This window comes from Chiloscyllium punctatum, chromosome 35 (assembly GCF_047496795.1).
Source record: "Chiloscyllium punctatum isolate Juve2018m chromosome 35, sChiPun1.3, whole genome shotgun sequence".
In the NCBI taxonomy this organism is placed as follows: Eukaryota; Metazoa; Chordata; class Chondrichthyes; order Orectolobiformes; family Hemiscylliidae; genus Chiloscyllium; species Chiloscyllium punctatum.
This window is the reverse complement of record NC_092773.1, coordinates 21,778,210-21,795,311: the sequence shown is the minus strand read 5'-3', so window position 1 is coordinate 21,795,311 and position 17,102 is coordinate 21,778,210. Positions and strand designations below refer to the sequence as shown.

The following is a 17,102-nucleotide window of genomic DNA, read 5'->3' as shown; positions in this document are numbered from 1 at the left end:
CATGTGGTACCCCCAGGGCACTCCGCAATGTTTTGTACGACCGATACAGAGCCGGGTATCGCCAGTTCTTTAGCTTTCAGAGTGGTAGCTGCCTATTACCCTCATGGATCACTCCCTGTCTTTCCTTTTGCAGGTATTAAATTCGCACTCACTTCGAGCTGATTCCATGATTGGTGTATTCAAGGTGAGTTTTTCCATGCCAACTTCGGCCTCACACGTTTCAGGTACACGACAGATTTTTGGAATAAAGCAGCTTTGCTTTTGGACTGCCTGGTGGAACTGCTCAACGTATCATGAGCGTGTCTTCACTGCTACCCTGGGTCACAATGCACGAGGAATCTCGTAGGTTTGGGGGAAATATGGGGAACAGGTCGAGGATGTGACCAATTGGTCATGTAGTCAGAAATGTGATGGATCAAATGGTCCCCATTCTGTAATATCCTCCAACGCTGCTTTGTAAGGTGTCGTGTCAAGCTCTTGGGGGATGTACCAACAACGCTGGAAGAAACCCTCCAGTCTTGTGAGTAGTGCCAATACATCTGGACCAGAAGTTCCAGGTTCAAGACCCATCAAGGAAAGTGTGTGCAGAAAATGCTCAACCAATTGGAACCGTGACTGGCAAATCCTTCCCGTGCACGTCGGTGATGGTTGGGAGTGATTTCTGATCAAGTGACATTGGAGCCTCTGCCATCACTATGCGCAAAGATCCATGCTGTCACAGCAACTGGGACTTACTGAGTGAACTGTGGCACACACCCCTCTCTACAGGGTGATCTCTGCTCCATGCACAGAATGATTCGTCTTTTGTTTGCGTCTGTGTTCGTCGACAATCCCACATCTCTTAGATCTGACCTCGATCTGCACTTGGTTCACACTTCTCTAAGGTCCAGTGTCACAGCCTTTGATGTTACTACATGGGAGCATCAGGTTTGCGCTCGCTTCCCTCGCTCTACTCTGAAGTATGTGATCAATACATGATGGATGATATAAATCATATGTCTCTTCATATGAAAATACGTAGCCCTTAACCCTTGGGGATATTAGAAAGAGATTCACACAATAAGGGGACATGGGTAGCAAAACAAAATGTTGAATGTAGGCAACCCTGACAGAACCTTGCCTGCAGCAATGTCCCGTAAAAGCACTGAAAAAGGTTTGGGGATGGGTGCAAGATTCACCTGATTTGAGCATGCTTTTAATCTTCTCTTTCGTCTTTTACCTTTTTTTCTATTTGGTTGCACTTGGTTCATTTTCAACATTGCAGCTCCAGCTCCAGCTGTTAGGGCTTTGAGAGGGAACTGTTCATAGAGTAAGAGAGTCAAAGAGTCCCCACAGCACGTAGACAGGCCCTTTGGCCCAAACGGGTCCATGCTGACCAAAATGTCTGTCCATGCTAACCCCATTTCCCTGCACTTGGCCCATATCCTTCTAATCCTTTCCTATCCCTGTATTTGTCCAAATGCTTTTTAAATGTTTTTAATATGCCTGCCTCAACCAGCTCACTCTATATGCGTACCACCCTCTGTGTAAAAATGTTGCCCCTCAGGTTCCCTTTTTATTCTCTCCCCTCTAACCTTAAACTGATGCCCTCTAGTCCTCGATTCTCCAACCCTGGGAAAAAGACTGAGTGCGTTCACCCTATCCATGCTTCTCATATTCTTATACACCTCTGTAAGATTCCCACTCCCCCTCAGTCTCCTACACTCTAAACAAAAAAGTCCTAATTGTCCAACCTCTCCCTATAATTCAGACCTTGGAGTCCAGGCAACGTCCTTGTAAATTTCTTCTGCACTCTTTTCAGTTGATTAACATCCTTCCTGGAGCAAGGTGACCAACACTGAATACAATACTCCAAGTGCGGCCTCACCAACACCCTGTCTAATTGCAAGATAACTTCCCAACGTCTATACTCAGTGCCCTGACTGATGAAGGCCAGTGTGCTAAAAGCCTTCTTCACTGCCCTGTCTACCTGGGACTCCACTTTCAGAGAACCGTGCTCCTGAACTCCAAGGTCCTTCTGTTCCACTACATTCGTTAAGGCCCTACCATTCACCATGAAACTCCAGCCTTGATTTGACTTTCCAAACTGCAAGACCTCGCGCTTATCTATATTAAACGCCATTTGCCATTTCTCGGCCCACTTCCCCAGCTGATCAAGGGCTTGCTGCAGTTTCTGATAAAGTTCCTCACTGTCCCCGATACCGCCTATTTGAGTGTCATCAGCAAACTTACTAATCACTGCCTTGTACATTCTCAAACATTGATATAGATAACAAACAGCAATGGGTCCAGCACCACTCCACGAGTTACAGGCCTGCAGTCTTGACAAGCGTCCTTCCACTATTACAATCCCATCAAGTCAACTGTGTATCCAATTTTCCAGCTCCCCCTGGATTCCATGTGATCTAACCTTCCAGAGCAGCCTACCATGTGGAACCTTATCAAAGACCTTACTGAAATCCATATAGTCTACGTCTACTGCCCTGCCCTCCCCTCATCAATCTTCCTGGTCACCTCATCAAACAATTCATAACAAATTTGTGAGGCATGATCCCCCACGCGCAAAGCCATGCTGACTAATCCTAATCAAACTCTATCTTTCCAAATGCATGTGCATCTTATCTCTCAGAATCTTCTCAAGCAATTTACCTACCAGGTTAGCTTACTGGTATGTAGTTCCCAGGCTTTCATTTGCAGTGCTTCTTGAATAATAGTACAACATTAGTTACCTTCCAGTCTTCTGGGACTTTACCCGTGGCTAACGATGATGCAAAAATATCAGCAAGGGTCCCTGCAGTTTCTTCTCTCGCCTCTTGCAGGACCAGGATATTTATCCACCTTTGTACATTCTAATACATCCAACACCACCTCCAACGTGACATGGAGTGTCCCCAATATGTCACCACTAACTTTCCCAAATTCCCATGTCTTTCTCCATGATAAACACAGAGGACAAATATTCCTGTTGTGGTTCTGTTCGCCGAGCTGGGAATTTGTGTTGCAGACGTTTCGTCCCCTGTCTAGGTGACATCCTCAGTGCTTGGGAGCCTCCTGTGAAGCGCTTCTGTGATCTTTCCTCCCGCATTTGAATCTGCCGCTTCTGGTTGTCAGTTCCAGCTGTCCGTTGCAGGAGGCTCCCCAGCCCTGAGGATGTCACCTAGACAGGGGACGAAACGTCTGCAACACAAACTCCCAGCTCGGCGAACAGAACCACAACAACGAACACTTGAGCTACAAATCTTTTCACAAACTTTGAACAAATATCCCTTGAGAACCTCACAACCATCTCTTGCAGTTCTAAGCACACACGTCCCCTTTGGTCCTTGAAGGGTCTTATTCTCTCTCAGTTATTCTTTTTCCTTTAATATACTTAAAGTGCCTCTTTGGACTCACCCTAATCTTCTCAGCCAATGCTTTCTTGTGCCCCCCTTACGTCCTCTTGATTTCCTTCTTTTGTAAACTCCTGTATTCCCTGTTTAACTCCAGCTCCTTGATCCAGCTGCCTGTCCCTGATCCACGCCTCCTTTTTTCTGGTCAAAACATGCCTTGTCAACCAGGGTTCCCAATTCCTGCCAACCTTGCCCATCACCCTCACAGGAACACATAGACCTTGAACTCGAGCCATCTCACTTTTAAAGGTCTCCCACTTGCTGGAAGTCCCCTTACCTGCAAACAAACTGCTCCAATCAACCCCTGCACGCTCCTGTCTAATTCCATCACAGTTCACCTTGCCCCAGTTTAGAACTTGAACGTGTGGACCAGTTTTGTCCCTCTCCATAACTATTTTAATAAATACATTGCCAGACCAAGGAGCTACCTAGGTAATGCTGCGGTCTCCTCTAAGTGGAAGTCGCGAGATAGCTGAGTAAAAGCTTACATCATGATTTAGGAAGAGTTTCTTTAAATTGTACAATATCTTCCCTTACAGCTGGATGTCGGCTCTGTCTATGATCTTCCAGGTATGTGATGTTACCTTCATTCTGGGCAATGTAAACGCTCCATAGTGTCAGAGGGAGACTTATGACTATGTGAGGCTAAGAGGATTTAAATTCTAAGGACAAGTTACACTGTCTTGGCTTGAAGATTAAAGGGTTGATTAATGTGAGGGAAGATTGAGCAAGTTGTTACATTCACTGCAAGGGAGCATCAATCTTGCACTCTCTTCCATCTCTCAATTTGGAGCCACAAGAGTGCGCGTCGTTATGTAATGGCTGCACTTAAAAGTTATCTCCCTTCAGAGAAACATGTATGGTCCTTTATAGGTGGCTAAGGTTTTTTAATAGAAGTAAACCTCTGTAAACAGTATTGAAGAAGGGTTGGGGGCGCAGGTGGGGCGGTGCAAGATCGCGTCCACAAACCCCCACTTCCTCCTCCACCAACGCTCAGCAGCAGCAGTGTGTACCATTGACATGATGCACTGTGGCAACTCACCACATTTCCTAAGATGACAACTTCCACACCCATGATCTCGACCATCTGGACGGACAAGGGCAGCAGATCGAAAGGAACCCCAACCTCTGCAGGTTCCCCTCTGAGTCACTCGCCGTTCCAAGTTGGAAATATATTGGCCATTCCTTCAGCATCACTGGGTCGCAATCCTGGATCTCCCTCCCGAAGGGTATTGAGGGTCTCCCTACAACGTGTGGACTGTCACGGTTCGAGAAGGCAGCTTGCTACACCATCTCCAGGACAACAAGGTGATGTCCTCACCCTGTATAGGAGTTTTTGTCAAATGCAAATTTGCATTTCGAGCGATGAGGTGTATGATCTTATTGAAACATTAAATATTCTGAGGAGACCGAGCAGGCTGGATTCTGAGAGGGCTTTTCCCAGGGTCATTGAGATGGAGGTGAGGATGCATTTGCTGTCTTTGGATACCTCTTTTCCCCAGAGAACAGTGGGGTCATTGAATGTATTCACAGCTGAGTTGGACAGATTTCTGGGCACCACTGAAGAGAAGGGGAAATGGGGCAGTCGGGAAAGTGGAAAGGCGCGATCACATTGGATGGCAGACGGACAGGCCCCACGGCATGTTCCTGCTCCTCTCTATTCTGCGGAGATTCAGGGTGTGTGATGGATTTGAGAGGCTGCAGGGGGAGAGAACCTGTTTGCTTTGGGGTCCAGACCAAGGGAGCAAAACCTTGAGGTTAGAGCCAGGCTCTTCAGGCGTGAGGACAGGATTGAAATCTGGAACTGCTCTCCAAAATTCCTTCGTGGCAGGAGGTCAGTTAGAAACCTTTCAACCTGAGAGAAAGATCTTCTTGATCGGCGATGGCCATCAAACTCAAGAGGAACCAAGATGGGCCAAAGTAGTTTAGATTCGGATGTGAGGAGTGAACAAATAGAGGTCTTTAAAACTACAGAGGGGTTTGATAGGTTAGAAGTCGGGGAGGTGATAAAGGGGAGAGGCTGTAAAAGTTACGGGGGCATAAAATTAACAAGCTAACCGAGCAGGGAAAAAAGTGAGGACTGCAGATGCTGGAAATCAGAGGGGAGAGTGCGGTGCTGGAAAAGCACAGCAGGTCAGGCAGCATCCGAGGAGCAGGAGAGTCCACGTTTCGGCATTCCTGATGAAGGGCTCATGCCCGAAACCTCGATCCTCCTCCTCAACCTCGGATGCTGCCTGACCTGCTGTTGTGCTTTTCCAGCACCACACCTTCGACTCACCAAGAAAGGGGATTCACTTAAACTTGGTACACATGGAGTGGTTGAGGGGAATAGCAGGGATGCAGTTAAAGTGAATCACAGGAGAATTAAGAATTGTTAGAGCTCAGGAGGAGGCCATTTGGCCCATTGAATCTGCATTTCAAATGTGCATTGTTACCTCCTGCCAATTTCCTGCTTTCTCCCCTCCCCCACCTCCATACCCTTATGCATTATTTCTATCCAAATCATCTTCCAATGCCCTCTTGACCTCTCAATTGATCCTGTCTACACCGCATTTCCGGGTAAAGTCCGAACTACTCGTGTGTTAAAAAAAAACTTGTCTGACCTTTGCTTCTTTTTGCAAAAGCACTCAAAAACAATGCCCTCTCGACCTTGTTCCTTCTACGGGTGGGAATGATTTCTCCCTCTCAATCCAGCACCCTTGTCATTTTGAATACTTTATCAGATCCCCTCTTTGTCGTCTTCTCTCCCAAGGAGAATAGTCCCAACTTCTTCAGTCTGTCCTCATAACCAAAGTTCTCCATCCCTGGAACTGTTCTGGGGAAATTGCTTCTGCAATCTCTTCAGTGCATTCACAGCTTCCCTGTAGTGTGGTGCCTCGAGCCGTAGTAGTCCAGCTGAGGCCTGACAAGTACCAGTTCAACATCGCCTCCCTGCTCTTATACTCTGTGGCCCTGTTAATAAAGCTGAGGACACTATAGGCTTCGTTAATAGCTCTGTTTACTCTCCTGCCTCCTTTGATAATCTGTGCACATGTACCCCAAAGTCCCTCTGCCATTGCTTCCCCTTTCGAATTGGAACCCCTACTTTAGACTATCTTTTGATTGTCTTCCTCCCCAAATGCGTCATCTCATACTTGGCTGCAAATGCAGCCGGATAAAGTTGTGGGGGAGAAAGGGTTGAATCGCGGTGAGGCTCCTGTGGGCCAGCACTGACCAGTTGGTTTCCCCTACTGTTTGAGCTCTTTGTAACAGTGCTCCGGTGGTGTTCTGTCACAGATCACGCAGTGTTACGGAAGTGGTTACTCCTGTATGAGCCAGATGATTTGCAGTCCATGGCCAAAGGGTACCTGAAAGTCAGCATCATCGTCCTGACAGCAGGGGACAAAGCACCGGTGAGCACAACCACATTTTCCTGGTCGTATGGAATCTGTTCCTTATGAGTACATTCTTGCCCGGAAAGCACTCTGGCATGTCGGGGATTGCAAAATATTCCTGCTATGTGGAACGTCACTCTTTGAACATTGATTCTAGTTGTGGGATGGAGGGAGGGTGGGAGAAAGGGATTATGTTGTTATTGCAGGGGCGTACCACTTTGATAACCATGTGCATTTGTCCACCTGTGGGGGAGTGGCGTAACCTTCAAGTTCCTGAATTCACCCTTACTCATCCCTGAACTTGCACACACAAACACTCCTTTTTCCCCACCGCGCCTCTCCCCTGGACCATCGGGCGTAGCTAACCGTGTCTGGTCCAGGATTGGCCCTCAGATACTCAGCCCCGCAGCACTGAGATTGGCAAAGGGGGTCACGAGAGGCATTGGAGATGGGTCACAGTGTACATTCAGGAATGAAACGGACGGATTTTTTAATCAGTGAAGGGGGATCTACGTTTCTGGGGAAAAGACAGAAAGTGGGATTACCAGGTCAGCTGTGATCTTGTTAAATGGCAGAGCAGAATCGATGGGCTGAGCGGTCTACTTCTGCTCCTGTGTCTTGTGGCCTGTGTGTAGGAGGGAAGGAGCACTCATATGGCTGGTGGTGGGGATGTTCCATTTACAAACGCAAGAGTGAGCTCAGTCGCACCCAGCTGGTCAAGAGAAGGAAGGTGTTGGAAGAGCATAATGTGATTGATCCCCCTCGCTCAGGTTTCAGAGAGAAACCACTATGGAGATGATGGCTTTAGTGTGGAAACCTGACCTGGAGAGTTCGAAACAAGGGGTTAGTTGGAGGAGCATGTTCAAAGACCTTAGGAGAGCAGGAGAGGTTAGATATAAAAGTGGATATTTGCAAGGACAGGTTGGACCTTTTGAGACTTCTGGGGTAGTGATGATGATTTTGACAGGAGAGCAGGCAAGTGGCTAGAGTTGAGAATAATTTGTCATGCCATCTAATGCAGGAGCTAAGAAGGGAAAATGGCTACCAAATGGTTCAGGGGAAAGGAAAATGGGGGCCACATGGTTCAGGGGAAGAAAGAATGGGGGCCACATGGTTCAGGGGAAGGGAAAGTGGTGAGCACTTGTTCAGGGGAAGGGAAAATGGTGGGCACATGGCCCAAGGGAAGGGAAAATGTCAGCCATGTGGTTCAGGGGAAGGGAAAATAGTGGGCACGTGGTTCAGGGGAAGGGAAAATGGCAGCCACGTGGTTCAGGGGAAGGGAAAATGGTGGGCATGTGGCCCAAGGGAAGGGGAAAATGGCAGCCATGTGGTTCAGGGGAAGGGAAAATGGTGGGCACGTGGTTCAGGGGATGTGAAAATGTCAACCATGTGGTTCAGGGGAAGGGAAAATGGTGGGCACGTGGTTCGGGGAAGGGAAAATGGTGGGCACGTGGTTCAGGGGAAGGGAAAATGGTGGGCATGTGGTTCAGGGGAAGGGAAAATGGTGGGCATGTGGTTCACGTAAGGGAAAATGGTGGGCACATGGTTCAGGGGAAGTGAAAATGGCGGCCACATGGTTCAGGGGAAGGGAAAATGGTGGGCACGTGGTTCAGGGGAAGTGAAAATGGTGGCCACGTGGTTCAGGGGAAGTGAAAATGGCGGCCACGTCACTCAGGGGAAGGGAAGATGACGAGCACGTCGTTCGGGGCAGGGAAACTGGTGGCCATGTGGTTCAGGAGAGGGAGGTTGGCCTTGAGGACAGGAAGGGAGAGCATAGAGGTACCTAGAAGCAATGGGAACTTCACAGGATCAATTGTGCACTGGGGTGTGTTTGTTGTGATGGAGAGAGTGTCTTTAGAGGAATGGTCAGGATGTGATACAATCAAGAATTGGATCAGGACAATGGTTTCATGAGTGTTGGTGAGGAGATGGTGAACGGACGGTCAAAGACTCAGAGAGCCAGGAAATAAAAATGTGGAACTGTGGCCGAGACTTTGTTCACTTGTAAACGTTACTTTACAGCAAGACATATTGCATTATCTAGCACCAACTGAATACATTAACAGTCTGTTAAGATTGGGTTATGGTTGGTGGTGCTGTTCTCAGAGACTTGGGGGTGAATGGAGAAGGAAGTGATTTGGAAGGGGAGTGTGGAGTTTGGAGACAATGCGAGTGAACTGAAACTCCTTCAGTCACTCCCTGGTTGTCACCACAGCATTGAAGGAGATAGACTCATAGAATCACACAGCACAGGAACAGGCTCTTTGGCCCCACTTGTCCATGCTGACCACGTTCCCAAATTAAACTAGTCCCACCAACCTGCATTTCGCAAGTGTCTCTCCCAACCTTTCTTATTCATGTATTTAAACATTGTAACTGTACCCTATTCCACCGCTTCCCCGGATGTTCATTCCACACACGAGCCACTGACTGTGTTAAAAAAAAAATTGTCCCTTGTGTCCTTTTTAAATTTTTCTCCTCTCACCTTAAAAATATGCCCCCTAGTCTTGAAAACCCCCACACCAGGGGAAAAAAAAAACACATCACCGTTTATGTTACCTCTCGCCCTCATGACCATATAAACCTTTGTACGGTCACCCTTCAACCTCCCACGCTCCAGTGAAAAAAATCCCAATCTGTTCAGCCTCTCCTCATAACTCTCACCCTCCAGTCCTGGCAACATCCTGGTAAATCTCTTCTGAACCCCCTCCGATTAAATAATATCCTTATGGTAAGGATTATTAGAAAATGATAAGGGAAAAAAAGGTGATTGGTTGTAATTATGAATGGAAGTTTGCAAGGATGGAGGTGAATGCTTTCCTTTTCATGGCTGGGAATATTTTGGTAAATGAAAAGGCACCAAAGAAATGCTTTTGTTGTTGTTGTTGTTGTAATTGAAATCCCTTTGCTGTACCAGATAGACAAGAGAGGGACGAATGAAGAGGATGATGTTGAGAGTAACCTACTGCAGCCAGCAGGCGTCCTTTCCCGATGGGTCACCTTTGAAGTGAAGATCTATCGAGCGGAGGACATCTCGCACAGTACGTCACAGAAACACCGAGAAGCATTGCTTTGACGCGAGTGCCTGGTTTGGAGAGTATGAGCGTATCCTGGCTGAGTTTTACAGCATCCCCTCCACAGCCATTGGCTGCCCCCCCCCCCCCCGTCCCCTCCCTGCTTTGTATTCATTTACGGGGATGTGGGTCTTGCACTTGCTGCCTATTTCTCGTCGTGAGTTTGAGGGTTCGAAAGAGATGATCACATTGTTGTGGGTGTGACACCAAGTGTAGGTCGAGTGGTGTAAGGACCTGGTGTACCTTCAGAACAGCAGTGAGCCTAAGAAGTAAGCCCACTCGGCCCATCGGGTCCACATGCTGATGGCCATTTCAACGCCATTTACTGGCACTCTCCCCTTAATTCCTTGCGAGATTGAGAATTTATCAATCTCTGCCTTGAAGACGTTTAACATCCCGGCCTCCTCTGCACTCCGTGGCAATTCCACAGGCCCACCACTCTCTGGCTGAAGAAAGGTCTCCTCATTTCCGTTCTAAATTGACCCCCTCTCATTCTAAGGCTGTGCCCACCGGTCCAAGTATCCCTGCCTGAAGGAAACAATTCCCTAATGTCCAACCTTTCTGAGCCATGCATTACCTTGTAAGTTTCTATTAGATCTCCCCTCAATTTTGTGAACTCTAATGAATACAATCCCAGGATCCTCAGCCGCTCACTGCATGTTAGGCCTACCATTCCAGGGATCATCCGTGTGAATCTCCGCTGGATGTGCTCAGTGCCGGTATGTCCTTCCTGAGGTGAGGAGTCCAAAACTGGACACAGTATTCTAAATGGGACCTAACTGGGGCTTTATAAAGTCTCAGTAGCATGTCACTGCTTTTACACTCCAACCCTCTTGAACCTGATGGGGTTTTACAACAATTGCTAAGACTGTAGGCCATAACTGAGGTTAGCCTTCGATTCCAGATTCTTGTTCTTTTGGTTCAGTTTAATTCCATTAGTTGCCGTGTATTTATGACAGTCAACACTGATATCTACGGTCGCCAATACTGATACAAATGACTTTTTCCACATTTATTCTGGAAATGTAAATCCCACCACCTGATGTGGAAGGATTTGAACCCATGTCTCTGGGGCATTACCCTGAGCCCCTCCTGAACGATGTACTACTGCAGCTCCATGTGTCTGGTGTCCTCTCCCTGTCCTCTGTGTTGTTTGAGGGTCTCCATACAGATCCCCAGGTGCCTGTGCCCGAGTGCAACTCTGTGTGTCACGGGGCAGCCTGACTCCTGCAGGAGTGGATTGTGACAGCCCCTCTCCTTCCTGTCCCGCCGACCGGTTTCACGCGGCTCCCATTTTTGTTCTCGGCGAAGGCAGACGAAACTACCGAAGCCGGGCGCACACCCACTTGTGCTCTGCCAGTCTCTGGGGCTATGGACAAGACAGGGAGAGGTAGGAGGAGGTTGACTCTGAGCACCACACAATGTCACATGTGACCAAGGAAATGGAGAGGGACAGTCCAGGCACAAGCACTCATTGGCTGAAGCACTGAGCGTGTTCCTTAATTTCCAGTGTCCAAAGGGCTGATGTCGAACTTGAAGCACGTGTTCGGGGGAGACCGGGATAAGGAAGGTGTCGACTCGTTTCTGGAAGTCAGTTTCGCCGGCAGAAAGGTGAGCCGCGCGCAACCCTTCGTGGTGGGCCGCCCAGTCCTGCACTGGCTTTGGACAGTGAGTTGCAGGGGTCAGGAGAGAGTGGAGTTGGAATCCTCCTGCGCCGCCCCAGGTTTTCTGAAGGGGTGAGGGAGTACCTGAGTCGGGGAGAGTGTCCCAGGACAGCAAATTGGAGGTTCCACGATTCAATCCCAGGCTGGAGGCCAGGACAGCTTCTGATGCCCATTTCCTGTTATTGCCCCTCAGAAGGTGACGGTGAGCTGTCTGTGGCGTTCGTTGACTCACTGGGTAGCTCTTTTTCTCTCTGAGTGGCGGGGCTCCAGGTTTCCGTCCTGCTCCTTGAGCATGAACATCCAGGCTGAGAGCACCGTGAAGCGCCGAGGGAGTGCTGCACTGCGTGAGGCGCTGGCTTTTCGACAAGACCTTAAACGAGTTTAAACATCTGCCTGCTCAGATGAAATAATCCGGTGGAAGTGTTTTGTAGAAGAACAGGTGCATTCTTCCTGGAGTTCAAGATGAGGATCAAGGGTTAAGGGGAGAAAGCGGGAGAATGGGATTGAGAAACTTATCAGCCATGATTGAATGGCAGAGCAGACTCGATGGGCCGAATGGCCTAATTTCTGCTCCTGTGTCTTATGGTCTTATGTTACTTATCCTTCAGTTGGCATCACAAAAAAATCTGATTATCTGGTTGTTATCATGAAATTGTAGAATTTGACAATACCGAAGGAGGCTATTTGAGCTACAGGGAGAGGTTGAATAGGCTGGGCCTATTTTCCCGGGAGGCCGTGGGTGACCTTACCGAGGTTTATAAAATCGTGAGGGGCATGGAGAGGATAAATAGACAAAATCTTCTCCCTGGGGTGGGGGAGTCCAGAACTAGAGGGGCATAGGTTTAGGGTGAGAGGGGAAAGATATAAAAGAGACCTAAGGGGCAATTTTTTCACCCAGAGGGTGGTACGTGTATGGAATGAGCTGCTCGAGGATGTGGTGGAGGCTGGTACAATGACAGCATTTAAAAGGCATCTGGATGGGGACATGAATAGGAAGGGCTTGGAGGGATATGGTGCAAGTGGGACAAGATTGGGTTGGGATATCTGGTCGGCATGGATGAGTTGGACCGAAGGGTCTGTTTCTCTGTGACTCTATGACTCTATGTCTGTACTGTTTAACGAAAGAACTACCTGGGTCGTCCCACTCTCCAGTCTTGTCTCTGTGGCTCTCTAACCTCCTCACTTCCAAATCACTTTCCTATTATGTTTCTGTTTGCGGGGGTTTGCTGTGCACAAGTTGGCTCCTACATCTTTGACATTACAGCAGTGATTATTTTTCAAAAGGTATTTAATTAGCTCTACACTACAGTGGTCACTTTAAGTGTGGTACAAATGCTCGTCTTGCCATCCTCCAGTCTGTTGGGTATAGGCGCACCCACAGTGCTGCGAGGGATGGTTTAGATCTAGCCATGGTGAATGAATCCAGACATTTAGACCTTTGAGGGACCTGACGGGGGAACGGTGTTCCCTTGGATATGTCGGCCTCGAGGTAGCAGTCACAGGTTTGACCTTGTTGTGGCTGGAATGGAAGCTCACTGTGTAATTGCTGCTGAATGTCCTGAGGGCCTGTCTACTCCACTTGGAGTTGATGTGACCACTTCAGTGAGTCTCGGTAAAGCATGAGGAACAGCATCTTGACTTGGGCTAAGTATCTTCCAGCCTTCTGAACACACCGTTGTCTTCAGCAATTCTCAACCACAATCTCTGCCCCCATTATGTTTGCTTGTTTTGGGACTTTTCTTATTTTCTTACCTTCTTTTAATCAGCACCGCGCCTCCGCGAGACGTACTTGGCTTATTTTCTTACCCCGTCTCCATTTATGATGCCTCTGGAAGACCTACTGTTCAGTTGTTCAGTCTGTCCTGTTTTCTACCTTATCACCAATTTTCCCTTTTTGTCCTTGTCACACTCAACCCCGGCTCAAACCGATTGCTGTTTTTTGTTTTAATCTTTCCCAGTCCTGGGAATCATCGAATCCCAGCAGTGTGGAAGCAGGCCAATTGGCATCAAGTTCACACCGATCCGCCGAAGTGCATCCCACCCAGGTCAACCTCCCTGTCGCTGTAACGCTGTGTTTTCCCATGGCCAATCCACCCAGCCTGCACGTCCCTGGACACTGTGGGCAATGCAGCGTGGCCAATCCATGCTAACCCGCCCATCTTTGGACCGTTGGGAGGGAAACCAGAGCACCCGGAGGAAACCCACGCAGACACTGGGAGAATGTGCAAACTCCACACAGACAGCCGCCCAAGGGTCGAATCGAACCTGGGTCCCTAGCGTGGTGAGGGAGCAGTGCTAACCACTGTGCTGCCATTGGGCCTGAAAGGTTAACAGAGAATATTTCCAGCACTTCTTTTTATTTCTGCAGTCCGCAAGTGCAGCCTCACACCAACGACAGAGGTTGCACTCTACTGGAGCTTGGTTCACCACTCCTCCATCTCGTACGCTCAGAGACATGTACGGCACAGACAGTGGTCATTCAACCCATAGAGTCTGCAACAGTCAGCAGAAATCTGACTACACTAATCTCTGTGTTCCACCTCTTGGCCCGTGGTCCTCGAGGCTGTGACAAGTTGACTGCCTGGATACTGCTGAATATTACAAGAGGTTCTGACTCAGCCACCAAGTGTGTTCCAGGCTCCCACCACCGTCTGGGTGGAAAAAAAGACCTCTCTTCCTCAACTCTCCAATTTGCCTCCTGCTTCTGAGCTTAAGTCTATCCTCCCAGTTGTTGTCCCCAACACTGATGGGAAGTGTGCCTTCCCATCCACGCTACCAATGCCAAGCAAAACTGTACAAACCTCTATCAGGTCCCCGCTCGATCTTTGCTGCTCAAAATAGCGTCAGTCTACCCAATGTTTCCTCGTAGCTTGGACCTTGCAGCCCAGGCCACATCCTGGTAAACCTGTGCACCCAGTGTAAAACGCATGTTCCTGGTCATGCGATCAATAGACGTGCACTCAATACTTCACTGGTGTCCTATCTGTGATGGTCTTCTAAAGGCGGAGGGTTAAATGGGACTTAACGGGTAAGTGGCCTCTCTGTGATGGTCTTCCAACCGTTGAGGGTTAAATGGGACTGAATGGGAAAATAGCTGATGCAAGGTAGGAATTTGACGCTCTATTCTTCTCGCAGATAGTGACAAAGGTTGTTGAGAACCATATAAATCCTGAATGGAACCAAGTGATCTACCTGAAGAGCAGGGTGAGTTTCCCACGACCCCTTTTTCCATCCCACACCCACACTCACAGGTCACACAGGGTGAGGGTTAGTGCAACTGTGCACAGAGCTGCAGTGATACCTGCCCATGGAGAGGCTGCTTGTGTGAAAGGGTTGATGCACTGGTTATGGTATTAACCCTTGAAGGAGTGGTAGAGAATTCCACAGGCACACTAACCTTAGGGTAAAAACCCGGAGGTCTGTGTTCAGCTGTTTAATGCCAATTTGGCCATCACTGGGGTGAAAGGGGTTACGTGATGAAGACTTGCATAGCCTGGTCTTGTGTTTCCTTTCATATGGGAGACCAAAAAGGGGCAATCTGCTAACATTTGACAAACTACACTCGTAAAATCCCCGGAGTGTGGAAACAGGCCATTTGGCCCTTTGAGTACAGACCGCACTTCTGACCAGCGTCTCGCCCAGCATTCCTAGTGAAGGGCTTATGCCCGAAACATTGATTCTCCTGCTCCTCAAATGCAGCCTGACCTGCTGTGCTTTTCCAGCACCACGCTGTGGACTCTCACCCAGACCCACCATATTACCCCAACTCTAACCCTGCATGTCCCATGACTAACCCATCTAACCTGCATATCGCTGGACAATGTGAGCATTATAACCTGGCCAGTCCACCCTAATCTGCACATTTTGGGACTGTGGGAGGAAACCGGAGCACCCACAGGAAACCCACACAGACACAGGGAGAATGTGCAAACTCCACACAGACAGCCACCCCAAGGGTGGAATCGAACCTGGGTCCCTGGCGCTAACCACTGAGCAACAGAGCTGCCTGATCTAGTCAGGAGTGTTCACAGATGACCAAAAGGGCTTGATTGGATAGATCGAGAGCTGATGCCACGCCACTTGGCTGCAATGGGGAATCAGCTTGATGTGTGTTCGATATTGAGGCAACAATGTGGAGGAGTGTTAGCCAGACAGCCAAAGCGGATGGATGGTATAGCTTAGAGGCAGAACGGGAATGAAATCAGGTTTCTCATCAGCAAAACGCTGCACTGTCAGGACAGGGTCCCACAGGGTTTGGGATTCAGGAATGTTGCCGAGCTCTTGATGAAGTCATTGTTTGTGTTTTATTCTCTCCACAGTTTCCATCCTTGTGTGAGAGTATTCGCTTCACAGTGTGTGAACGGTAAGTGGGAGGTTGCTTCTCGCACTCTTCCAGCTGGGAAAGGCTACACTTTGGGCTGTGAGAGCTGATGCTCCCTTGCAAGACTCCTGTTAACCTATGGCTGGGTGTTCCAGTCTGCCCCCACAGTGTGTGTTTTTGGAAGAGGTTGTGAAGGGGCCACTTAGAATAGAAGTGACAGCAAGCCCATCCCCTGATCCAGTCCCAATAAACCTGGTTGCTGAAATCAGCAGCTCGCCTGTCATACTAAAAGCAATAGCCATGGGGCAATAGTAGAGCATGTTACCAAGCTGATTGTTTCATATTACTCAGTCCAGAAGTTGGTCAGCGATGGTAGACGCGAGGAGCCACTATTTCAACAAAAGTAACAGTGGGAAGGAAGAAATGTAGAAACTAACTGCCAGAGTTCTTTCTGTAGGGTCATGGCTGATCTTCGTTCTCAATGTCACATGCCTGCTTTCTCCCATACCACTCGATACCTTTGAAATCCAAACATTTATCTCTCTGATTCTTGAATAGATTGGGTGATCCAGCCTCCACGCTCTCCAGTGGTAGAGAATTCCACAGGCACACTAACCTTAGGGTGAATAAGTGTTTCCTCATCTCAGTCCTATATTGGGAGTGTTACCCACTGAATGAGTCCACTCCCCAGGCTTCTGTCTGCACAGCACATATGAGGCACACCACATTAATACTGTCAATACAAATCTCAAATGCAGGAGGAAGGCGAGGACTGGAATAAGGAAGGCTAAGAGGAAGCCAGAGGAAAGGATGGCAGACTGCGCTGAAAGAAACAGCAAAATCCTGTTAGAAAATATAATTAGTAAAAGATGATTGAAGAATAGAGTGGGGCAGGATAAGCCGCTCGCTGAAGCAAAGGGACTGGCAGAGTTCAAAATTAACACTTTGCTTCTGTCTTTACTAAATCAGAAAATGATGACAATAGCCCAGTTAAAAATGTTGGTGTTCAGCAACTGAGCTGTATGGGGCTAGATAAGGGAGAGGTGCTATAAAGGCTGGCAGCACTCCCAAGTAGAGAAGTTTCCAGGCCTGGATGGGATGCATCCCAGATGGCCAAGAGAGGTGAGGGAGCTAGTTGTGGAATCATTGATAGAATTTTTCCAGGCCTCTCTGAACACAGGAGGGAGTGGAGGATTGCAAATGTGACGCTGCTGTTTAAGAAAAGGGGCAAAGGATAACTCGGGAAACTACAGACCTGTCAAAATGATATCAGTAGTGGG

At 48.5% G+C, this 17,102-nt stretch overlaps 1 protein-coding gene across 1 annotated transcript in view; it reads left to right on the top strand.

Annotated features, from left to right (window-relative positions):
• LOC140459562 (myoferlin-like) overlaps positions 1-17,102 on the top strand; it is a 124,347-nt gene that overhangs the window by 21,959 nt on the left and 85,286 nt on the right. Inside the window, exons 9-15 of the mRNA XM_072553808.1 lie at positions 134-184; positions 3,929-3,959; positions 6,666-6,781; positions 9,681-9,804; positions 11,348-11,448; positions 14,637-14,705; positions 15,821-15,864. Coding sequence (XP_072409909.1) covers positions 134-184; positions 3,929-3,959; positions 6,666-6,781; positions 9,681-9,804; positions 11,348-11,448; positions 14,637-14,705; positions 15,821-15,864 — 536 coding nt within the window. The remainder of the gene's footprint in view (positions 1-133; positions 185-3,928; positions 3,960-6,665; positions 6,782-9,680; positions 9,805-11,347; positions 11,449-14,636; positions 14,706-15,820; positions 15,865-17,102) is intronic.